At 40.5% G+C, this 24,668-nt stretch overlaps 3 protein-coding genes across 5 annotated transcripts; 1 reads left to right on the top strand and 2 right to left on the bottom strand.

Moving 5' to 3' along the window:
* Nucleotides 1-37: 37 nt before the first annotated feature.
* Nucleotides 38-7,616, bottom strand: mboat7 (membrane bound O-acyltransferase domain containing 7). 2 transcript variants are annotated; one of them, XM_044034438.1, is made up of 9 exons: nt 7,533-7,616; nt 6,144-6,259; nt 5,346-5,475; nt 4,678-4,804; nt 4,416-4,572; nt 3,828-4,023; nt 2,933-3,085; nt 2,641-2,817; nt 38-1,895 (listed from the first exon to the last, which is right to left on the bottom strand). In XM_044034438.1, exons 2-9 carry the CDS (start codon nt 6,217-6,219, stop codon nt 1,496-1,498), a joined length of 1,416 nt encoding a protein of 471 aa, XP_043890373.1. In that variant the 5' UTR covers nt 6,220-6,259; nt 7,533-7,616; the 3' UTR covers nt 38-1,495. The 2 variants fall into 2 exon arrangements, with proteins under 2 accessions (XP_043890373.1, XP_043890374.1); XM_044034439.1 differs by having other exon boundaries at nt 6,144-6,255; nt 7,533-7,614.
* A 192-nt stretch (nt 7,617-7,808) lies between these two features.
* Nucleotides 7,809-10,403, bottom strand: rps9 (ribosomal protein S9). The gene is made up of 5 exons (XM_044034442.1): nt 10,340-10,403; nt 9,511-9,620; nt 9,307-9,429; nt 8,943-9,129; nt 7,809-8,062 (listed from the first exon to the last, which is right to left on the bottom strand). Exons 2-5 carry the CDS (start codon nt 9,605-9,607, stop codon nt 7,885-7,887), a joined length of 585 nt encoding a protein of 194 aa, XP_043890377.1. The 5' UTR covers nt 9,608-9,620; nt 10,340-10,403; the 3' UTR covers nt 7,809-7,884.
* Nucleotides 10,404-10,933: 530 nt separating this feature from the next.
* Nucleotides 10,934-23,041, top strand: rbfox1l (RNA binding fox-1 homolog 1, like). 2 transcript variants are annotated; one of them, XM_044033523.1, is made up of 12 exons: nt 10,934-11,343; nt 15,791-16,027; nt 18,618-18,797; nt 19,429-19,482; nt 19,566-19,658; nt 19,751-19,820; nt 20,301-20,360; nt 20,467-20,602; nt 20,698-20,737; nt 20,829-20,896; nt 21,717-21,798; nt 21,887-23,041. In XM_044033523.1, the coding sequence occupies exons 1-12, from the start codon at nt 11,257-11,259 to the stop codon at nt 21,929-21,931; spliced, it is 1,152 nt and encodes a 383-aa protein (XP_043889458.1). In that variant the 5' UTR covers nt 10,934-11,256; the 3' UTR covers nt 21,932-23,041. The 2 variants fall into 2 exon arrangements, with proteins under 2 accessions (XP_043889458.1, XP_043889457.1); XM_044033522.1 differs by having other exon boundaries at nt 20,440-20,602.
* Nucleotides 23,042-24,668: the final 1,627 nt, after the last annotated feature.

Genomic DNA, 24,668 nt, shown 5'->3' with positions numbered 1-24,668 from the left:
ACACTTTAAGAAAGGAAAGACAAGGTCATGACATTGGTGGTGAAAATGCTGTCCAGTGGAGTTTATAAAGACAAATAACAAAACAGACAAAGGGCAGGAAAATAAATAGCCCGATGACATGATCCACAACCACCACTGTTAATAGAGTGATAAAGAGAGCCATTTCTGCAAGGGAGGACTCAGGGTAGTGGCAAAACAACACATGCAGTTTAAATGATCTCCATTACAAGAAACAGTTCAACAAGAAAACACATTGGAAGGAAATAACTGCCAGTAATGTTAATATTTAACACAAAATGTACAGAAACAGAAGTGAAATGAAGCTTCCTTAGTGTATTTTCCAGCTGAACACTGAATATTTCACTTTAACATTTATCAATTCTATATATATATTAAAAATGTTGAAATTCTTTCTGCCTGGACTTATCTTCCAGTTTATTCACGTGTAATACTTTTAGTTCTTTAACCATTGATTTAACAAATTGATTTGCTTCTTCTTTGATTATACTGGGAAAGATGATATGATGTGCTGTCACATTTGCCACATTTTGTAAATAAATGTCTGGTCCCGGCCCTGAATGGTCCACGATGGCAGTGCATATATTTTGGCAGTAAACAGATTATTATTATTATTATTGTTCAAATGATACACTCTTCACTGGATACAACGCTGCAACAGAGATGTCAGTGCACGTGTTCCTGATAATGAGCCGAGTTGTTTGTGTGGCAGTTAACGGCAGAACAAAAAAAGTATGGATCAAATCAATGGCAATAACCGTGTATTTTCATAATAGCATGATGCATACATCATGCTCAGTCACGGGGGTGGGTGTGGCATCACTGAGCACTGTCGGAATGTTATGTTTGTTGTAGAATAAAGGATCATAAACATTACAGGATCATTTTGAAGGTTGCACTGCTTGATGTTGTCACGTGCCTTTAAAAAAGGTATAGTGTGTAGGATTTAGCATTATGCATTTGTGATGTTGCAGCTGAATCTCTCTCACTTCACCCTTCCCTTCTATAAGCTGTTAAGTCTGCCCATTGTACACATGATGGCCTCTGTAGAGAAGAGCTGCTCCTGGTCTAAATATAAAGGACTCATTCTGTGGCAATGGAAACTATTTACACATAATAGGTGATTGCACATGCAAAGAAGAACACCGACATTCACACACTGGACCTTTAAAGTAGCATCTTAGCATGACAGTGACCTCATTTTGTCCCAACACAGAGGCCAATGCACACAATACAAAAGTAACATTATGCTCCAACATCCGTGTTCTCAGTTCTTTTACATGTAATATCTCCTGCGGCAGTTTACGCAACATTTACATGTGACACTGTTTGACTCACTGTATTTACAATGAGTCTTGTTGGACGTGTGTGTGTGTGTGTGTTGTTAGAGTGTTGGTGAAAAGTAATGTTGTTCTACACTTGAATTAAGTCCTCATGTCCAAAAAGGTTTCCAGCCATTTCCTTTCTGTATGTTCATTCAGTCTGTTTTTTTCTCATGCACCTTTTCTATCTCTCCCTCCTTTTTCACCTCCTTGTCCCCTCTCTTCCCTTCCCTCTTCCCTCCCTTCAGCACCTTGCCCACTATTATACAACTAACGGCGATGACATGCATGACAAAGTAGATGGACGACCAGTAGTGGATGGTGTCAGACGCCTTTAGCAGCACAAAGCCCATGCACATGTAGTCATAGGCCCTCATCTTCAAAAACCAGTGAACCCAGTCAAAGATGTTCTGCCCACGAGGGCCCAGTTTGGTTCGGACAGATGCCTCCATTACAGACTCAGCTGCGATGCACAGGGGGATGGTGAGGAAGGAGAGGTAGTAGCCAGCATGTAGTCCGTGCCAGTAGGCGCTGATGAACATAGTCCAGCCAGCCCTGGGGTCACAGACAAAAAGGAGAGATGCTTACAGGGGCTGAAGGTAAGTTTAGTAAGGTAAGTGTGGCTGTAAATAAACAGCCTCATCACTATGCCTGCATTTACGGGAGTTTGAGTCCTAGGCTCCAGATAAAACAGTCTAACGTCTGAGTATACATGTATACATATAGGAGAGAGGCCCTGTACCTCTACATAAGCTAGTGAACAGCGAGATTGGACGCTGAGATGGATTGTGCTGTGGTTCTGCATGTTTCATACCTGCTCTTCATGTTAATGAATCATATTACCCTGGTACAACTAAGACTAGCTCAATCTTAATCGGACTAACTTGACTCAATAATCGTCTTAGTCCGACTAAAACCGGACTTCTAACATGCATGTAAACCCACTGAATGACAGAGGGAAGAGCAGAATCTTTCATGTTCTTCCTGATGAGCTGCACTTGATAAGGAAATGGAGAGGGCATTTAAAAGGCTTTTCCTACTTCATAATGTGACATTGTATTTTAGCTACACTGCCTAAAATACTAATAAAGAGAGAGAGAAGAGATCTACCTCTCTGCTTTTAGATAAAATAAAGGATATTTTGTTATAGTTGGAAACTCAGAAACATTTTCCTCACTGCACAAATCCCATGCAGACATTCTGATATGCTTACATTCTATAAACAGGGACGTGTAGTGGGTTACATCATGGATATAAGCCTGTTATATAAGCACCGCCTGCTGTAAACATTAAGCCTTACCTGAGAGCATAGGCCTTGAAGGGGGCGTTGGGGTAGATGTAGTGATGCAGCCACCACTGCACTGTCATGTTCCAGTAACGCATGCCGTGTCTGACCTTCACACAGAAGTCAGTGTTGTAACAGTCGATGTTCTGGATGGTTCTGAAGTCATATTTCTCATCAGCAGTGGGATCAGAACTGACCAAGAGGGACATGAGTCAGAGAATGTGGAAAATAAATGGCCACAGATGAAATGTCAATGCACGTAAATACACCCTCACTTAATGTACATGTTGTTTCTGTGGTGCAGTACCTGTAGTTGACGGTGGGTCCTCCACCGGGTTTGGACAACGCCTTTTCTGGATAACAGCCCAGACCTGCACTGATACAACCAGCCTCAGCTCCACACCACGCTGCATAGAAACGCATGCGGAACACAAAGAACACCACTACCATGTAGAAGAACCTGGTGATTAAAAGATAAAACGGAGAGAAAGAAGCACATTATTTATCTTAATAACGGAGTCCTCCACAATGTGCACTACATGTCAAGCTACAGGTAACCTTTCTGGGCAAAGAATATTAGTTTTACTTTACTTAATAACAGAAATTTAGCTCAATGAAAAAGTTGTCATTGTACAATGTGACTAAAGAGTGGTTTTACATTCTGTTACAGAATCAGATTACATTTTTTACAGATTACAATTCACTTAACTTGACAGAAACACAGTAAAGAGCCGTGTAGGGCTTTTATTTTCTTTGAAAGTAGTGACTTTGACATCCCATTTTTGTCGATTTCATTTATTTTTTTCAATCCCAGCTTCCTCTGTTGTGGGAATGAGACATGTATCTCAGATCCACTGTCTGAGGATCGAATAACACATTTCTCTAGAAATCAGTAAAAAAAATGTATATTTTTTTGGGTGAAGTGGCCCTTTAAATGTCCTCACACAAACACTTAAAAAGTTACATTTTAGCAGGACAAATGTTTTAATTATACTAAGTTTTATATCACAGCAAGGTCACCGTTTCAAATACCGGGTTGCACCGAGGGCATTCCAGGATGGGAAGATTGTCTCCATCCCTCTGCGACCCTCATGAGGAGGATATAGCGGTCCTTGAGTTTATTTCTCTCAAATAACATTTTAATTAAACGAGAAGATAATGACAACAGAGTGTATTAGAAGAGAAATGCATTGTCTCAATACCTGAAAAAAAAGTTTTCATCCAGGAACTCGTCTGTGCGAACGTAAGCCAGAGGAAACACAGAGTTGACGGCCAGGAAGAGAGCGCCGTAGACTGGAACCAGCTTCAGACGCTGCAGACACGGTGCTAAGCTGGGCAGAGCCAGCGGACTTGGCTGCTTCAGCCAGTCAACGTATGTTTGGAAGCGAAAGAAGGGACCTTCATTCAGATGAACCAATAAGAAGAGGAATAAGGGCAGTGTTGAGAAGACAGTGATTCACAACAAAGGACAATCATGACAATGCAAGACACGTGGGGGGAACAGTGGAGGGCGGTGTGGTTCAAAAGAAAAGGAAAACAAAAAGAGAGTAGAAGTGTGTGAAAACTTAAAGCAACTTGTAAATAATACTGAAGACAATATGGACTCACACAATAGTGGACAAGAAGCGGAGAGTGAGACAAAGAGAGACAACAGTTAAGATTCATGCACAAGCAAATGGACTTCAACATCAGCAGCTCATACAAAAGCATCATGTTAAAAATTCAAATACTATTTTGAATACACCAACTCCCTAACACAATTATCACTGAGAGAATACATCTCCACTTACCAGTCATTATGCCAACATAACAGTAGCTATAGGACAGAATATCGTAGAGGGACGGTTCCTCAGACAGACCACCAATGACTGGAGACTTGGCAAAGGAGCTCACTTCCTTTTTCTTCTCCATGTGGAAACTGTTCACCTCGTTGGCTAGACTCACCATCTGAGATGGAAAAAAACAGGAGGACTTATAAAACGTCGGCAGTGATAGATGCTGTGTTTCTTTGGTAATGCTCTCCAGTGAACGTGTGATTAAGGGTTTCTCCACCTTGAGAGTAAGAAGCAGCTGGATGGCGTTGGCAAAAGGTGTTGGCGGTGGAAGACCAACCCAGGTGACCAGCCGGAAGAAGAGGAGGTAGAGAAAGCTCCAGCTGAGACTCAGTGCTGGGGCTTTTCTGGTAGACAGAGACAAATGTTATGAGCAACTTTATAGGTTCGGCTTTTTTTTTTTTCTTAAATGTGTGTAGGCTGTTCCATTCCATTAAGACAATTTAACAGCCTACAACTAATGTTGTCTTTCAGTTTAATAGATTCCTTTGCATGATACATATTTATTTATTTATTTATTTATTCAATCTTGCAGGAAAGTAAACACATGTATAATAAAAAAAACTACAAAATGAAGGTCCAATAGTGAACAATATAAATGGTAGCTTACAAATTCAATAAAAACATTTCAATAAAACATTCATTGTTTCCATCAATTTCAGTCAAAAATAAGAACTTGTTGCTTTGTTATGATACATGATCATCTTTAGAGATTATTAAGGCAAAACAAGATGCAAGGGATGTTATTCATAGACTTTATAGACCCATTTATTACTACGCCTGTGCAAACAGCCGACATTTTAATCACTAAGATCAACTCTAAATTTTACATCCTAACTTTTGTACAATGAGTGCATTTCATGCAAGTTTTCCTTGTCCATCACTCACCGCCAGCTGCTCTTTATAATAATCCATGTTCCAATCACTGTCACCAGAGAGTGGAGTGCGTGTATGTTACAGGTAGCGATAGTGATGCAGAGGCCCAGAAGAAGAGCTGCCCCCTGCTTCACAGGTGGACCTGGATTGAAGGCAAAAGCCACAATTTAACTACCGGTACATACAATCTGATAAATCATAAAACACAGGGGACACTCCGAAAAGTGTCATATCCTGCATCAATTAAAATAGAATGTTCAGGAAAACATACACTATGTGGACAAAAGTATTCAAACACCTGCTCATTAAACCAACAGGAGATGTGTGCCCATTAATTCTGTACAGCATTTATGAGGTCAGGCACTGATGTTGGACGAGAAGGCCTGGCTCGCAATTTTAGTTCCGGTTCATCTCAAAAGCTACTTGATTGGGTTGAGGTCAGGTCAGTCAAGTTTTTCGACACAAAACATGTCTTTCTAGTCCTGGATTTGGGCACTAGGGCACAGTCTTGCTGATATAGAAAAGGGAAGCATAGCATTATCCAAAATGTCTTGGTATGCTGAAGCGTTAAGATTGTCCTCCATCTGAGATAAGTTGCTTAGAGCCCAAAGCCTGATTGAAACACCTGAATTCAATACTTAAGAAATGTGACCAAATACTTTGTCTATATAGTGTATGCAGTCTAGAGACTGAGAGATCTCTGTAACCAAGTGAATACTGTCAAAAATAAAGATTCTTAATGATTTTTCCTAAAAATGTCTTTATTTAGTATTACAAATGTCTTTATCTCAGGTTGACCATAACACTCACTGAGGTAGCGGAAGAGGAATCCGGCAGGAATGGAGGCAGCGAGAATTCCCAGGTACACCAGCTCGTCAGGAGACATGGCTCTGCTAACACGGACACACACAACAGCTCCCCACTGTCTAATATGGAAAACCATGCAAATATGACAGAGGCAACACAAGGACAACACATTTAACAAAACTCCATTGTTTGTATTGAAAACATATTACATAATAAAATGAAATACTAGTAAAGTACATATAAAGCCATTCCACAGATAATTTTGTTCTAGTTCTTCTAAAACTGCATAGTAGGGATTACAGATGTATTTTGGTGAATTTATAGTAGGAAGCACATTGCACACCAGTAAGATCTCACCTGAGGGGTTTGCAAGACCAGATTGTACAGAAGAGCTCGAGCAGAATTTGTGTTTATATGGCCAATGATAGTCATTAGCAAACAAGGCAACAAATGGCCAATGTTTACCCAAAAAAATAAAATGCTCTACACAAATAAAACACTTTGTGTGTCTCTTGATGCTGCAATTTGTATCTGCACTGTAGTGCACTAATGTTTGACATTAAAATAATATAAAAACTAAACGTTACATACAAGAGACAACTAACAACTTTCCGGTCAAGATTCGTGGAGTAGAAACATTTTATTTGTTAAACAGCAGAAATGTATTATACCTTTCAGAATAATGTTAAACTGCTTTTTAAACTTCGCGAAGCGATCGTTGAAGAGAAACGGTCTCGAACACTTAGAGGGGGAAGTGACAACACCTAAAAAAGGTGCTTGAGTAAAAACTTGCAATATACTCTGCAGAAATACAGAGGCGATTTAAACGGAAGTGGTTTACTAACTACGCAACTTCATTTACACGGAGACAACATTCGTGTCTACGACACTTGAGCTAATGAAATGCAAAATATCGTTAAGAATTCCACATGACGTTAAAACCATTTGATTAAATTCACAACCACATTTTACTGGGTAGTTAAAATATAAGATTAATAGATGTGAAATAAGAGACAGCACACACACACAGATATTACTCAACACGTGGGAACATGTTGGTTTAGTGAACATTACCATAGGAGGTTCGGTTAGTGTCACAGCAGCATATTTTCAACATACCTTAAACATAAAGTTGAATGCACTAAAGTCGGTCTGTCTAATGAATGGATGTATACATTGTTTCTGCTTTAAAATAGACTAAGTCGACCATAGACTCGATTGACGGGCGCGTTCTTTCGTACGCTGGCTAGACATTTAGTACATTACCTGTCATTAAGCAGACGCTTTTATCCAAAGCGAAAAAACGGTTAGGGTTAGCATTGTTCGTGCTAACACCCAACTTAGTGCTATAGTAAACCTCCGTTGCATTATGTTAAAGTTCTCATTACTCACATTGGAAAGTCCGATATTCAGATAACCGACTGCAGCCACCAGCCGAATCGTCCCATCAGTTAACCACTGTATTACTTCCTGGTGAGGAAAGATGACGTCACGGATCGGCTCACTCCAGCAACAGGGGTGTGGACTCTACCATTGCGAAATCAAGAGTGCCAACTCAAGCTTAATAACCAATAAATGCACCATTAAATGAACCACACTGGATCTTCTGACTTAATCTGCTCCTGGTAACGCTATAGTTAACAATTTGCATAACAAAACACAACTCCATTTTCTGGTCAGACCAAAACATTTTTATTGAAAATTTGACAGTTCAGAAGTTTAAGCTCCTAGGTCGACATCCTTTTTAATCTTCCTCCTCGTCATCAGCTCCTCCAGCTCCTCCCTGGCCCTTCTTGGCATTCTTTCTCTTGACACGGCCGGGGCGTCCACCACCATATGGAGACCTCAGGGAGAAGTCAATGTGCTTCTGGCTGTCCAGGCGAACCACAAAGGAGGGGATGTTCACCACCTGCTTGCGCACACTGCCAAGACAAAGAAAATTATTTTTTTAGGAAAAACCTTTAGATTGCATACTTCAGGGATAGCCTTAAAATTAACTGGCTGTCAAGAATTTTAACTTGTGAAATTTCAATCTTTGTCGGAGGCCATTACAGCTGCAGTAGATGGGACTGCTGGGAAGTCAAATTTCATAGGCAGGTTAACAAACCACTGGTTTGTGTGTTTAATGATCAAACACAATGGTACCCATTTGTGGAACACTGCCAAAATTCATAATTTGTCCAATTCTTGAGCACCTTATTGGGTTGCTTTGAAGAACATGACTTGTTCGTCAAAAGCCATGGACTGATTAATATTTGACAGCTTTTTAACTTACTGTACCTCATGAGCACTGCATGCTTTATTTACATAGTCCTTCTGAGTACACTGAACATATAAGCCTATGTGTATGCAGTACTCATGTAGGTAAGAGGTATAGTGAGCATTACTGGAGTGGCTCAGTGGTTGAGATGGTACCCCTGTGTGCAGAGACATCATGGACACCGGTTCAACTCCACCCCTAGCAGGTTATAACTCAATACCCTTGTAAGTCACTATGGATTAAAGCTTCTGGTAAACATGCAATTACAATTGCCCGAGGTGCAATCCCTGTACCTTACCTGACAGCCACAACACCAAAGTGGCACAGTCTGAGCCCATGGCAGCAGGATTGGCTCTGGGCATTGTCTACTGACAAGGTATACGGTTTTGATACCGAATTGACCTTGATGAAATGTTTAACTGATCTCAGTGAACAGCGTTACAAGTAGTCGGTCCTCTGATGGAACAGGAAGCACGGGTTTATCATGAGTCCCTTAGAAAACATTTTAATGATACATGTTCTCCAGGAACCTTGGAGCTTACCGAATGTGCCTCTGGCGGATAAGGACACGGGCATGGTGGATGCTCTTGGCTAGACCGAGCTTGAAAACCTGGGTCTGCAGCCTCCTCTCCAAGAAGTCTTCAACCTTCAGACCCAGGATGTAATCGAGCTTCATCTTACTTTCGTCCAGCACACCAATCCTCACCAGACGCCTGAGCAAAGCATTACCTGGAAATCACACAAACTAGGATTTTAAACAAGCATGCATATTGTTAATTGTAATGCAAATTAAGTGGGAGATTTGGCCTCATTGACGAGGAATTCTTGACACCATAGTGAAGTCTGATGCTTATTTAATTAAATCATCGGCCAAAACACGATAATGGTACGTGAAATTACTCATACCTTCGAACAGACGCTTGGGGTCCTTCTCATCCAGAGTCAAAAGCTCTCTGGCAGCCTTACGGATCTTGGCCAGGGTGAACTTAACCCTCCACACCTCACGCTTATTTCTCAAACCATATTCACCTTAAAAAAGGAAAGATTGTTAAGTGAATATTTTAAATGCATCATAACATTTACTGTATAACACAAGATCCTGATACATACCAATGAGTTTCAACTCCTGGTCCAGACGGGACTTCTCGAATGGACGGCGGGGGGTGACATATGTCTTGCGACAAACCCAACTCCTGGCAACGGGCATGGCGGTTTAGTGCCTATAATGTGAAAACAGCCATATGATAAGCTGGCACAAATTGATTATAATTTTCCTCAAGTATAATTTCAAGAACTGGTATTAAGTGATGATTTAAATCATTCAAGTAGGGCAACAGCTGAGTTTCCATACCAAAATACGTATTAAACGGTTTATTGTTCATCTCGTTTGTTTTCTAGTCATAGCTTTAAGAGGTCATCTTAAGTATAGCTGAACTCTTTACATTAAGAAAGTTTAACAGTTGGTTGCAACACCACTGTATGAAGCACATACAACTTAATCTGAATTTAAATCACGAAACAAGACAGTTTGAAAATTGTTCAGTATATTTTTAGTATTACAAGTCTGTTGGCTCCGCGGTCGGCAGCGTACACGGTGAAATTACTGGTAAAGCAATTGCACTGGTAATCAGAATGTCAAATTGCGTTCTTAAATGCGTGAAAAAAAAGATGCAAATACTCGACAGAATCACGTTATTGCACAGCTTCATGGTTAGGCCTCAACTGTACCGCACCACGTTTTCACCGTGACAAGCTAGCGCTAGCATAGCCAGAATGGCCTTCCCCTCTAACTATCCTTAAAAAGCGGATCCAGTGTTTTAAATGACACATGTGTCGTTATGCCTAAGCATTTGTGTAGTACACATGAAACTGTGTACATATAAAATGTCTAAACGTCTAGCGTTCGTGTAGTGAAACAGCGTTGAGCTGTGTCTCGTACCTGTGTCGTTCAGGCTCACGCGGTAAAGAGAACGACGAAGGAAGTTCCTTTGTATTTATAGAGCCGATGCAAGCAATACATATCCCATCATGCACTTCTGTGCCCAAGCGGAAGTAGCAGTAATGTCTTGTTTCGCCCCCTATTGGTCAAACCGTGGATGTATAACAAAATTAAATAAAATGTATAAGCATTGGTAATACATTAAATAAAGAAGTTATTATTATACATCTATGGTCAAAGGCAAAGGTGAATGTTCTAGAAAAGTCCCTATTTATATTGTTTATGATAAACATGACTGATAATGTAACATGCATGGAAATACTAATATTCCACACAGCTGTTGGAAACTGAGGCTGTGTGTAACTTTACTCTGTGAGTTCAGGAATGTTTTTCTCTTTTACTGAAGAATCATTAAAGAGGGTGTTGTACAAAAAAAAACATGTATAATAAGCTGTAAGAAGTCTTGTCTGTCAGCGTGTTTTAGAGTGAGGGAGGTAAAGTGGTAAACTCGGGCAGAAGGACATGGGCGACTATTTATATAACTCTGAAATGGGACCCTGAGCATGTGTTTCTGTCTGTCAGGCAGCATGATCAACTGATGGAAACACTGAAGCTCACTTGCTTTCTCTTTCACTGCTCGATATCCTGTGTTTTCCTGGGAGGACATTGGTTGTTTGAGGAACTGTCTTGGCATTTTCAGATTTGACTTGTTTGTGAGGTTTAACAGATTCTTAAACCTCTTTCTGCTCACCCTCTTGGATCTTCTGTTTTCTCCAGTTGGGATTTTTCTCCTGTTTTCCCTGCCTGATTGGCTGCGCTCCTGTGTGCATATCAACCCTTTCCTTTCCCCCACTCTCCTTTTCCTCTTCCTCCCATCTTCCACTGTTCCCTGTCTCCTTGTGCGTAGTTTTTGGGCTATGCTCTCCTCACCCACTGTGATTCTCCAGCCTTATGGACTGCCTGTCTACCCACAGACAACCACATGCTACCCCAGCCTAGTTCAGGTAAAAAACTCTCTTCATTTGCTCTGTGAAACTCCAAAATTGCACTTCGTGTTATCTGCATATGCCCACAGCCTGTCAGTCACCTGGTGTATTTTAGAGTCTGTCTCTTAGGATCCAGAAAAAGGTACGTAGAAACTACATATGCCATGATGTGAATAAAAACGTGACTGAAATCCATAGATGAATGAATTGTGGTGGCAACAGTTGTTTTTCTAACTCCAAGACTCCTGACATGATAAAATGTCTTCAACAAATGTAATAAGATGAGTAATCAATATCTAAACTGTTTACTTTCTTGCCATACTTCTGAGTGTTAATTAAAAATGTCAGCATAGGAAATAACTATTAATACAAATACAAATACATCCCCAACTACTACGAAAGAAAATAAAAATGGAAATGGCCTTTATCTCCTTGACTCAATGAATTACGTCTTATAACTAACATATTTAGCTGATGTATTGTTTAATAGTGACTTAAAAGAATAGAGGAGAAGAGAGCACGAGGCCTAATTCAAAAAGGCCTGAAGGAACAAAGTACACTGACTGTGACAGATTGTATTTATTTAAGACTATGGACATGTGAGGGGTTATCTTTGGTCCTCTTGTCTCAGTGATGCCAGTAGTGTGTGTGTGTGTGTCTAAGTGTCCCTGACATACCATTAATGCCACGTTGCATCTGGTATCTCTCTACCTTGCCTCTGTGCTTCTCACCAGCTGTATTTTTAGCCTTCCGCTCCTGAGCAGATAATCACAGCAGGAGATCCTGTCACCTTCCTTGTTTTCCTTCGTCAACAGGCACTTAAAATAGGCTTGAAACCTGCCTCTTATGCTTTTACCTGAACCATTCTTCTGTGATACGTCTGATATTTTTGGAAATGTTAAAAAAAGAAGTGTTCTTTGGTGGTGATTTGAACCAGAATCATCCAAGTAGGATTGTGCTTTTATGACCTGTGATGTTCAGGCAGGACACATGTCAGCTCAGGCACAGAAGTATTGTACCTAATGTACACAATGTTTATTAAATGATTCTGTTAAATGTGTCAAATAACTGAGGACGTTATAGAACTCCAGTAAAATGTTGTGTTTCTGAAGATGAATTGGAGAAAAAGAGTTGAGAGTTTGAAAGATTGAAGTACACAAACTTCTTTAATGTATTGGAATATTCTAGAGGAGTAGAGGATACAAATTAATCAACATATTTAGTTAGACCTGGAGTAAAGGAAATGGCTGAAAAGTCACTACTCTCATTGAATAGGATCTGGATTAATGGCATTTGTTAGTTGGTTGGCACTATAATGACACATCTGCAGTGTGTGTCGTCTGTCTGTGTGTAAATCCGGTGGCAGCTGTCCCAGCGTGCACCTGGCTCAGAGCCGTTGACCTCTGACCACGAGCTGACAGCTGAGGAGGGAGACGAGAAAAAGGGGGAACAAATGGACATCAAAAAAAGCCTGCGAGGAGGAGGAGGAGATGATGAGGACACGGTGTCTCTGCCTGCTGACAGTGTGGGAATACAAAGCCAGAGCGGATGTCTGTTACTGATATCTAACTGAACATCACTCTTTTAGCACATATTTATGAGCGCGAGACTTGACGCACTCCAGCATCACTTATTTCTGAGATAAACAGGCTTCAGACGAAAGTTTGTGTTGGAAACGTTACCCAGCAAATGTTTAACTGGACTGAGCCATGACAGAGGCTGAGTCACAACATTAGACAATCTATTGTTATTGTGAAAGATGGGAAAGGGGAAAGATTTATTTACATTCATTTCAACTTGTGTTGTGTTGTAAGTAGATTCTCAGAACAAACATACTGCAGTGGTCAGTGGTTTGTATACCATTGCTTCTTAATTTAGTGGTTGACACAGGTTCAGATTTGTTGTTTGCATTGCATCAGATCCTCGCTGTTATATTACATCTGGTCTCTCATGATGGACTGGAGGAACAAGACAACTCTGTAATCCGTCCCAGTCTCATGTTCCAGCTGGAAACGTACATGGTTTAGAAAAACTGTCTTAAAATGTTTGACACAGAGTCAGTATTCCTTGCTCCAGTTATTGTGCACCAGCATCTGTGTATCTCATATGTTTCACACCCCTGAAGTGCAACAGCGTATGGACAGATATACGAGACTATGAGCTGACAGAGGATTTAATTATAAAGGAGCAGTTTAAATCCTGACGCTGGCTGACAAACTGGTGGCATTTTGCTTGCAACGCAGAATGAAGATGTAGAGACGGAGCTCCTCTGATCCTCTAATCCTTTATATAAATGGAGATAATTCACAGTGCAATGGAAGAATACTCCATGAAGAGTTAAAAGGATGTGCTATATTTGATTTGATTTTTAAAGCACTCCACTTTTGTTGAAGCACAACACTCCAAGTGTCAAACATGTCAACTGCTAAAATTTGGTGAATTTGAGTTTCAAGCATTATTTTTGTAAAGAGTTTTAAACAGTGATTATAATTTCAATGTTCAGAGGATTTCCAAGGATGTATGTATTTAATAATACGTACATGTTTTCTCCGTGTAAATAATCCTATTGATTACGTCAGAAACGTATCATGTTGTTAATAATCTGCACGTTACAGATTAATGTACCAAAGCGAAATATAGTTGTATAAAATCAAATCAAATATGTTAAATCAAAGTACCGGTGATTCCAAAAGGTGGAATTGTTTCTCATTAGTTGTTGTATCTTAATGTAGATTAAGTGATTCTTAAATATTTGAACACAAAGTCACTAATATAAAGCATTAAATGGATAAATATGCCCTTTCTTCCAGCAGAAATCTCAGAAAGAAACTATTTCATTGATACGTATTCAGTTATTTGAAAACTATTCTCATTACATTTATGTAACAGAGACGTATTTGGGGATACACTGTTTAAAACCGAGACTGTAAAATAATGATTAAAAGAAACATGTTGGCCTGTCAATCATGGTGCTGTTAGACTGAGGGACAACTGGAGGAAAAAGGCTCTGTCCGTAGTGTGTGTGTAAAGTGGAGGGAGGGAGGCTTTGTGGGGGTGCAGTGTGGAGTGTGGGTGCAGCGAGGTGATTGACAGTTACAGATGACCACAGCTGCCAAAGCCTCCCCGGCCCCTTTTTTGCTCTGACAATCATTTGATTTGATTGGTGGCCGAGTGGAACAGTGGTGCAGTGGGCGGGTGGTCAGCTGGCGTTATAACATGCGACTGTTGCTGGACAATGCATCAGTGATTGAGGAATGCAGTAAAGGGGTAAGACAATGCTTTTTAGATCTACTACTTCACTTCACCCGTGTGTTGAGACTGTGAAGGATTCTGTGCAGTTTCCATCTTGTTTTCTCATACTAACTAAAGTTTCTGTGCTTGATTGTCTTTCTGTAAGTGGAGGGTGTTAAAGTTTGGTCTCTTTGCATTTGTTTTAAAACCATAACTTGCTTAATGAAAGATGTGATCTGCTTTAGACCAGATGTGAGTGATGAGTGTTTTAATCAGGGTTTCAAAGCACTCCTTCAAATTCATCACCACAACTGTGAGTACGGGACTGTAATATGAGCTGTATTTGTTCTTACTCATGCTGTTTATTTCACATTGTACTGTAAAAAGAGGCTTTTTAAAACAGGTGGCTTTAGTAAGAGTTAATCATCATTACATTACATCAGTTCACTCTCAGCATTTACAATTGACTGGTTCTTCATGACGTTGACAGAATTAAAGTAGCAGAGGCCTCACATTCTATCACATTCTGAATATTAGTTCCTCCTGCAGGCAGAGCAACAAAAACCTCCTGGATCCTAAAATTCCTACGACTTTACACCATTTAAGTGACTGTTGAATATCCAAAAATATTTGAAACTTCAAAGTTTGTGTTTGAAAAAAAAGAATGATGCCTTAATCCCCCAGAAAATTCTGACGCCAGTGTCAGAATCCTCCAAAGCAGTCATTCCCAGACACTGGGTCAGGACCAACAGATGGGCTCTGGAGATGTTTTTTGGGCTGCTAAATACACTTTCAGAATATTTTCCATCTTTTTTACACAAGATTTATACTGATATTACTGATTTATACTAAAATAGTAAGACAGTCTATATTATGCACAGATTTGCTCCCGTCACATGTACATATGTTTATTTACAGTAAATGTCAAATGTAGATGAAATTAAGTACATTATAATGACTCCATTTGTAACACAACGAGAGACACCACAGTTAACCATGCACACACAAAACAATCACAGCAAAGACAAATAAATAAATGATTTGACCTTGAATGAAAGTTTTTTTTTATGAACCAGTGAGTCATTGGATCTGTGGGGTTGATGGCAATATTTAGAATTTGAACAGAGCACAGAGGTTCTGAAAAGTTTGACCTACTTTATTTGAGGAGCTTTTTATTTGATACACCTCTCTCTCACACTCTCCTAACCTCCCCCCCTCTCTGTGTTGTTTCCAGGGAGGGCCCAGCCAGGAGGCCGGTCCTGGCAGTGGCGACCCGGCCCTGCCTCAGGTCTACGCCCCACCCCCCTCTTACCCGCCACCAGGTCAAGGCCCGCCAACATCTGCGGGCAGACTGCCTCCTCTGGACTTTAGCTCTGCACACCCCAGCTCAGAATACCCTGAACACCCCCAGCTCAGAGTCTATCAGGGCCCTCAGCTCGATGGAGCCGAGACTCTGACCTCCAGTGTCGCGGTAAGTACAGTGTGTGTGTGTGTGTGCAATTCAAATGATGGAAGCACTTCATGTTCGAACACAAAATGATCTTCCAGATGTGAATGTGACACGAATCTCTGCTGTGACAGGTAGTCTGTCCATATGTCCCATCAGAGGGACATGTCCAGATAGAGTTTCCTTCTATATTTAGAGCCCCACCTCCACTGCTGTGTCCATGTAAGGGAATGCTGCTCACACTCAAAGTAAGGGATGGGGGCACAGCTGAGAGGGGATTTGTTGTTGAAAATGAATCCCCACTTCTCCTTCTCCCCCGTGTCTTATTTAGCTTCCAATAAAACAGATCATGTTACAGCAGTGACAGTTTGTGTTGGTACGGATGGTTTACACCGAGGTGTAGGAATGATGTCATGACGAGTTTGTTTGTTTAGTTGGATTAAAGGGAATTAACATACGAGATTATTACAGTTCTGTAACGTAAAGTCAGTAATTTAAGAACAGTCTATAGGTTTGTCCTCCACTACATTTATTTGACATCAAATAAATGTAGTGGAGGACATCAAATACTGTCTATGCATAATATATACAGTTTATATACAATAGAATGATGCATATTAAGCGATTAATTTGATGTTTTTCAGCAAAGTGTAGCTAATGAATGAATCAGTATGTGCACTGTAACGTTAACATTTCAAGTTGTATTTTTTCTTTTATTTGAATTTTATTTTTTCTTTTATTTTCTTTTTTGTAAAATCCAGAAAAAAAGACTGGTTAGATTTACATTTAAATGTTAATGTGTTGATTTTATACAAAATAAGTTGTTAAGTTAAGTTGAAGTTGTTTTGCCGTTAACTTAACGCCTGAATCGTGCAGTAAATGAGCCGCTGATGAGGACAGAAGTGTGTGTGTGTGTGTGTGCGGTGTGTGTGTGTGTTTGTGTGTGTGTGGCAGTGATGCTGCTGAAGCCCAGCTCTCTCTCTTCCTCCTCTCATACATGGTGTTTTGTGGCCCCGTCTATATATTCTATTACTAGAGCCCCTGACATACTCTGGTCCGTGCTGATTTTCGGGGAAAGTTGAGCCATCGCCGTGGAGGGAGGGGTTGAAAGGGGGGCGGCTGACCAGATGAGCCCCTCTCCCCTCTGAGATATCGCTCAGGTCCAGAAACACAAATCTGCATCGTGACTTGACACCACTGCCCAACTCAACCCTCTCTTCCTGTCTCCCACTCCCCCTCCACTCCAGCCTGTGTCTGTGTCTGTGTGTTTGTGAGTGGATGTGATGTTTACCTGCAGCCAGTCTGTAGTGTACTATAGTGGCCTGTGTGCGTTTGTCTCTGTCAGTCCCCCACTCATTAATGACGCCCCTTGACAAATAAACTTTAACCTCTGGCAGAAAAGCAGCACCGTGACCTAAAACTGACCCTTGTGGAACGTTTAGTTTAGACCTCTGCCCCCTTTTGCCCCCTCCCTACCCCCCCTCCCTATCACCTCTTCTGTTCCAAGCTTTGTGCACACCTTCTTTGCCTTGTTTACTGTGGTTTAATGTGACTCTCACTGCTGCACTGAGGCCTCTCCACTCTTTATCTGCCTCTTGGTACTAGAATGCTAATAATCAAGTACTGCAATTCTCTTTTCTGTTCAATTTGGCTTTTTCACACATCAGCACTTTTCCCAGTGGGGAAAAAAAATCTTTTTTTTAATCTTTTTAATACAATTTTCCCTCCCTCTCTTTCTCTCTTTGCTGAACCTCACTGTTTTTTTGTTTTTTTTTTAATTATTATTTGCTGTTTTTTGTCTTTCTTTTAATTTTCATTCTCATTTCTTGTCTGGACTCATTAATTTGCCTTAAAATGATTTAACTTTGTTTTCACAATGGTTGATGACACATACCTGTAGACGCACACACTAGCATCGTGGTGCATTGTGGGATAGTGAATGTTTTGTTATTGGCACATTAGTCCTTGTTTTTGTTTTTATTGATCTATTTCTTTGCATGGAGCAGTCTTATGTGGTGAAATATTACAACAGGTTTACATGTGTTTCATATACATGTGTATATATAGATAACATGAGTGCTTATTTTTCCTTTTGTTTAAGGGAACTTTAACTTAGTGTAACTCTTTGTCACAGCTGGAGTGAGCCTAGTTTTATTGTAACTATTGAAACTCTTCTTCAGGCATGTATTTAAAGACGCCTCACTAAAATGGGGTCGTTTTCTTTTCACACCTCCTCACATTTGCCTGAGAAGGATCACTGGTTGCTGAATGCTCTTTGAATTTTGGTGTGAATCACCTGACTATGAAAACCATCTTTGCCTAATGCCATGTGATGCTTACGCAACTGAATTTTTATACACAACAGAAATTCTGTGTTGCTGGTTGATTTGATTTTGACTATTTCTTTCCCCTCTGTCTTTCTTTGCTTTTCTACTGATGGCCTCTCCCCATTTTTCTTCACATCTGTCTCATCCCATTTGTTTCTTTTTCGTCTTCCTGTTGCGTCCGTTCGTCCCCTTCTTCCCCCGTTCTTCTTCTGTCTTCGTGCCTGCAACCTTCCCTCATTCTTTTGGTCGTCGTCCTCCTCCTTTTTTCCATGCTTTCCCACTGTCAGGAGGATACTCTGGCCCCCGTGACCTCTGACCCCCAGTCCCTGAGCGTGTCAGTGTCATCAGGAGGCGGAGCCGGAAGTGGTAGCGAAGAGGAGGGGTCAGGTAAGGCCCAGCCCAAACGCCTCCACGTCTCCAACATCCCGTTCCGCTTCAGAGATCCAGACCTCCGCCAGATGTTTGGGGTAAAAAGTTCATCCTACATTTACACGACAAATGATGAGTTTACACAGACTCAGTGGTGTGCACAGTGGAAAACAGGACGCCCACTCATAACTATCAACTGAAAAAGTCAGATCTTGTAGTTACATACATATTTATTCATTTCAGCATCCATACTGATGTTTAATAGGCCTAAACTCGTAAGGTTTCTGAAAGTTTAGCAGTGTACGATCAAATGAATTCTGGAATAGAGTTCAGTTTGACTCTTCTAGCGCAGGGGTCTGCAACCTTTCGTCCAAAAAGAGCCATTTTTGTCTCCTCTCCATTCAAATAACATTAACCTTTTTTTAATACAAATATAATATATAGTGTATATATACCCAACTTTTTGTAAAGTGAAGAAGAAAAATAAAACACAGAATTATGTAGACCTAGTCCTTCCATTGTTTGTGGCAAAGTAATGAAATAAAAAAGTACTTCTTCATGTACACATTACTTCATTCAAGCGTCGGGAATGACCTCACATATTTCAAACACAGGAAGTTTTTTTTTAATATCGCATTTGAAGTAGACACTGGATGTGATGCACAGAATATTGAATGCAATGTGATGCTTTTATATGCACTTAATCCTAAATCCTTCCAACACCTGCAGCAATTTGGCAAGATCCTTGACGTAGAAATCATCTTCAATGAGAGGGGGTCAAAGGTGAGTCTCACAGAAACATGATCAGAGTGGAAACCAACACGGGAGAAACAACAGATTAACAGTGTGATCATACAAACTTGAAGGGCTTTGGATTTGTCACATTCGAGAGCGCAACTGAGGCCGACCGAGCACGAGAGAAGCTGAACGGAACCATCGTGGAAGGAAGAAAGATTGAGGTATTTGCAGGTTTGCACACTGATATTCTGCATAATTCTGCATAATCAGCATTTTATCACAGGGTGCGTTTGCTTTCTCTTTCTCTCACCAGGTGAATAATGCCACAGCAAGAGTGGTGACGAAGAAGCCCCAGACGCCTCTGGTGAACGGTGACATTTCAAGTAAGAAACGTCTGCTCAGTGTGGGATTTTTCCTCTCTGTGTAAACTATGTAACGTTATTTGTGTGCGGTGTCAAGCAATACTATCAGACCTGACTGAGGGGGGCATTTGTGAGTATACACAGCAGTGCAGGGGCGTATGTCCATGTTACTTAGGAGCAGAATTCACCGCAGAAACCTTTGGTGGGTGTTTTCAGTCAAACTCTAACCCGTGTGCGGGTATCTCACTTTACTAGCACAATGTTGCTGTTGCCTCCGTCTGTCTTTACATAAAACAAATCACTTCCTGTGTGCAGCACAGGGATGTCACTGGACATAAGACCTAACTGAGAAACACAGAGAGATGTTTGGATGCGACAGTGGTTTGAATATAATGGAGACTAAAATTGCACACTGCAGCTTTAACTGTCAAGGACTGAGGGATTCTGGGAAGTTGTAGTTCCTCATTAAAGCTGTTGTTTTCCGTTCTTTGTTGTGTGCAGCTTCTGGCTGGAAGATCAACCCTGTCATGGGAGCAATGTATGCACCTGAGCTCTACACAGGTCAGAAACACCCAGGTTCATCAGTACCACACAGTTTCATATTAAATTTGACATATAATTTACCCTTTTATAATTGAAGCTCCCCACTCGTTCCCCTTCCCCTCAGTTGCCAGTTTCCCGTACCCTGTAGCGACTCCCACCTTGGCCTATCGGGGCACTGCTCTGCGGGGTCGAGGTCGAGCCGTGTACAACACGATTCGCTCGGCTGCAGCCACACCTACTGCTGTACCTGCTTATCCTGGGTAAGAGTCTGTGTCCTATAGAGCCAGGACGACATTTAGTTAATTCACAGCAAAAAATATTAGAAAATATGACTTTTTGTTCTGATTGGTTTCAGGGTTGTATATCAGGATGGTCTGTACGGAGCAGAAGTCTATGTAAGTGTCTGCACTTTTCTCACACTGCTGTCTGAAAACAGAGATAAACGTCAATATTTACTGTATCTCACTTTATGTTGTGTCCATTCAGGGCGGCTATCCAGCAGCTTACAGAGTGGCTCAGTCAGCATCTGCTGCCACGGCGACCTACAGTGATGGGTACGCACACACACAGTTATTAATTAGAGCTTTTATATTTTTTTTAATTATTATTTAGTAACATTTTCAATCCACTCACATGAGACAAGAAGCTTTTTGCAAATTCTTTCTACCACATGAGGGTTGCCCTGCACAGATCACAGTCCATCACAGGGAGACATAGAGACAATTTAGAGTGTCCACTTTGCCCTAAATCTGCATGTTTTTGGACTGTGGGAGGAAACCGGAGAAAAGCCATGCACACACGGGAGAAGCTGCCCTTGTATCATTTTTGAAATGATCTAAACCAAACAAATATACATTACATGCCTTATAAATACTCATAAATACTCTGCTGCCAAAAATACAGTGTGCTCGAGGTATGATATTCAAATATGTGAAAGTTCTAAACTCCAGGGTATAAGAGTTCAAAGCAGCAAAAGTAATTTTGTACAAGAGGAGTTACATTCTCACACACACATTGATTTTTATGAATGTGAAAATGTTCTCCTCTCCATGCAGTGTTCTGCATGACAATTAAAACTCAAAAAGTTTATCAGAGGAAACAAAGTACAAGTGAATACAAACTTTCTGGTATTTACGTCAGTTAAGAAAATGTGTCGCCCAAAGCCTCGAGTATTTCCAGTAATTTTGAGGTTTTAGAAATAATGAATTTATAAACTAGATTAAGTCAATAATCAGTTTTATTCCATTTCTTTTTTATTGTGCATTAGTGAGACAACACATGGCATGCGTTTGCTGTGGGATTACCCTCGTGTCCACAGCCTTGGTGCTTTTAACGTGACACATGTGGCATTAACATCTGCGTCTCATTGTCCAGATACGGGCGGGTGTATGCCACAGCTGCAGACCCCTACCACCACTCCGTCGGACCAACGACGACATATGGCGTTGGCACAATGGTGAGCCGAGTCTAAACATACACAGCCTCTGTTGAGAGTCACGCTGCTCCATTTGTGCTGACACCTGGCGTTCTGCTTCTGTCACCAGGCCAGTTTGTACAGAGGAGGATACAACAGGTTCACCCCATACTGAGTCACCCGGCTGTGGGGGGAGGACGGCCTTGTCTCTGTTGAACTCTGGGATTTGGCTCCCACATGGACGCCGCAGGAGGACAGGTCATGAGACATGATTTCGCCCTCCTGTCCCCATCGCAGCCTTCGTCTCTCCCTCACTCAGAGAGACTGAACAGACTGACGTTGTAAATACTGCTCTCCGCGAAGGAAACCTAGAGATAGTTATGTAATATATACAGTAAATAGACGGTTGCTGATTACTGGAATTGAAAGGGTGATTACTGGAGGTAACTGGTGAAAATAATTGTGTGAGGAAGACTCTTGTGATTTGTATCTGGGATTTGTCAAGTTTTCGCAGGTCAAACTGTGCAAAGAAAAACAAGAACATTTTGTTCCAACGACAGTTATTTACTACATCTGTGTGTGTGTGTGTGTGTGTGTGTGTGTGTGTGTGTGTGCGTGTGTGTGCGTGCGTGTTATGCAGCAATACTGTACCCAGAGACAGCTGTGACACCAGTATCAGAACATGTTTGTCTGGATGTAGTTGGACTTTTTTTTCTCTAACATTCTACCTCTCTCATCTTCTCACTTTTGATCCTCTTTCCTGTGTTGTTCCTCTGCAGCACTTTCCTCTCCTGTCCATGAATCCTCACTAATCTAGTCTAGTTTCTGTTACTTTCTGTGGCTCAGTACCTCACTACCTGATGAGCCTGATGTTGATTTTTACTTGACTGTCAGTGATTTCTCATACGTGTACTCACCCAGGGAAGTTTGGCTTTGCTGAGTTACTTTAAGGCCTGTTTTATCAAATGAAGCTTTGTGCTGTTACATAAACTGAGGATTAAAGACTCTGTTTCTCTAAACAACTTTATGAGTAGATTTGAAACAATGGAGCTGTCAGTACACTCTAACTAGCTCTTAAATAATTCAATATTCTTCATCAAGTGTTGCCTTGATTCATTCTCGACTCTCATTTCTTTCTGGGTTTCCTTTCTTTTCTTACTCAGCGCTGCGGAATGATTCTTTACTTGTGTTGGTGAATCATTTCTTCATGATTTTGTCTTTGTTTCTGATGCACGCCTTTCTGCTGAGCTTGACATTTGCCTCTGAATAAAGCTGTTTTTCGCTCTCTTCTTTTCCTCTGTCCTTTATTGCTTCTGCTCCTTTTACAGTCTGTCATCTATACTTCACTTCTCATCTTTGTGTTTTTAATCGCCAAAAGGCCCTGATTTCATGAAATTAGAGTTAGTTCTTTTTCTTTCTTTCCTTCTTTCTTTCTTTTTTCTTTTTCTTTCTGTTGCATTTTTTCTTTCCTTCTGCTGCATTTCCTTCTTTCTTTCTTTTTTTCTTTCTGCTGCATTTCCTTCTTTCTTTTTTCCTTCTTTCTTTCCTTCTTTCTTCTGCTGCATTTCCTTCTTTATTTCTTTCTCTCCTTCTGCTGCATTTCCTTCTTTCTTTCTTTCCTTCTGCTGCATTTCCTTCTTTCTTTCTTTCCTTCTGCTGCATTTCATTCTTTCTTTCCTTCTGCTGCATTCTTTTCTTTCCTTCTGCATTTCCTTCTTTCTTTCTTTCCTTCTGCTGCATTTCATTCTTTCTTTCCTTCTGCTGCATTTCCTTCTTTCTTCTTTCTTCTGCATTTCATTCTTTTTCTGCATTTCATTCTTTATTTCTTTCTGCTGCATTATTCTTTCATTCTTTCTTTCCTTCTGCTGCATTTCATTCTTCTTTCTTTCTGCTGCATTTCATTCTTTTTTTTCTGCTGCATTTCATTCTTTCTTTCCTTCTGCTGCATTTCCTTCTTTCTTTCTTTCCTTCTGCTGCATTTCATTCTTTCTTTCCTTCTGCTGCATTTCATTCTTTATTTCTTTCTGCTGCATTTCATTCTTTCTTTCCTTCTGCTGCATTTCATTCTTTCTTTCCTTCTGCATTTCATTCTTTTCTTTCCTTCTGCTTTCATTCTTTCTTTATTTATTTCATTCTTTCTTTCCTTCTGCTGCATTTCATTCTTTATTTCTTTCTGCTGCATGCTGCATTTCATTCTTTATTTCCTTCTGCTGCATTTCATTCTTTCTTTCCTTCTGCTGCATTTCATTCTTTCTTTCTTTCTGCTGCATTTCTCCCTTGTTTTCTACATGTCTTGTCTTGCCTTTAAGGCCTCGCTATGTTCATTTCTCTTTTTAACCCAGCTCTGTGACACTGTAGAAAACATACATGAATGTATGTGAAGCGCTGCCTCGATCTGTCCTGTCCTGTGTGCACTGTACTCTGTGTGAACCTCTACTATCATCCACTTGCTTCATTCTGTTCTTTAATAGCTCTTTCTCCTTAGACTTCAATCTTTTATCATTTAACTTTTCTTTGAGTGCCTTTCTACTGATTGAGAATAACATTCAATTCTTTTCCTCTTTGCATGATGCATCATTTCTCCTCAGCTTCTATAGATAATGTTTTACTTTCTTAGCATCTTTAGTTCTTCACCTGTTTCTGTGCTTACTCTTCTTTTTTCCTCTGACTATAAACACTTAATATAAGACTAATGTAGTTTAGCAGCCTAACTTTTACTCTTTATTGTAGTTCTATTGCTCTTTTTGTCTCTTTCTTTTACAATGAAGCTCTTCCTCTTTCTGGACAGTCGGGCTGTGTTTTTTAACTCGTTTAAACTAGATAAATAGTACATTGGTGTAAACCACCTGCCATTGTCTTGTGCAGAATGTTTTCACTTAAATAGTTTTACGATTGTGAGCCATCAAGATTTT

This window comes from Solea senegalensis, linkage group LG9 (assembly GCF_019176455.1).
Source record: "Solea senegalensis isolate Sse05_10M linkage group LG9, IFAPA_SoseM_1, whole genome shotgun sequence".
Lineage (NCBI taxonomy): Eukaryota > Metazoa > Chordata > Actinopteri > Pleuronectiformes > Soleidae > Solea > Solea senegalensis.
Note: the sequence above shows the minus strand (reverse complement) of the source record. Positions and strands in the feature narration are given on the sequence as shown.

Excerpts from the sequence above, each read along its gene's own strand:
- rps9 (XM_044034442.1), bottom strand. The coding sequence starts at position 9,607 with ATGCCCGTTGCCAGGAGTTGGGTTTGTCGCAAGACATATGTCACCCCC. Across the intron at positions 9,130-9,306 it reads CCCCAAGCGTCTGTTCGAAG|GTAATGCTTTGCTCAGGCGT; the intron begins GTATGAGTAATT and ends TGTGATTTCCAG. Across the intron at positions 8,063-8,942 it reads ATCCGCCAGAGGCACATTCG|TGTGCGCAAGCAGGTGGTGA; the intron begins GTAAGCTCCAAG and ends TTGTCTTGGCAG.
- mboat7 (XM_044034438.1), bottom strand. The coding sequence starts at position 6,219 with ATGTCTCCTGACGAGCTGGTGTACCTGGGAATTCTCGCTGCCTCCATT. Across the intron at positions 4,024-4,415 it reads TTATGTTGGCATAATGACTG|GTCCCTTCTTTCGCTTCCAA; the intron begins GTAAGTGGAGAT and ends ATCTGAATGAAG. Across the intron at positions 1,896-2,640 it reads TTCAAGGCCTATGCTCTCAG|GGCTGGCTGGACTATGTTCA; the intron begins GTAAGGCTTAAT and ends CTGTGACCCCAG.
- rbfox1l (XM_044033522.1), top strand. The coding sequence starts at position 11,257 with ATGCTCTCCTCACCCACTGTGATTCTCCAGCCTTATGGACTGCCTGTC. Across the intron at positions 19,659-19,750 it reads TGGAAGGAAGAAAGATTGAG|GTGAATAATGCCACAGCAAG; the intron begins GTATTTGCAGGT and ends TTCTCTCACCAG. Across the intron at positions 20,361-20,439 it reads TGCACCTGAGCTCTACACAG|CTCCCCACTCGTTCCCCTTC; the intron begins GTCAGAAACACC and ends TTATAATTGAAG.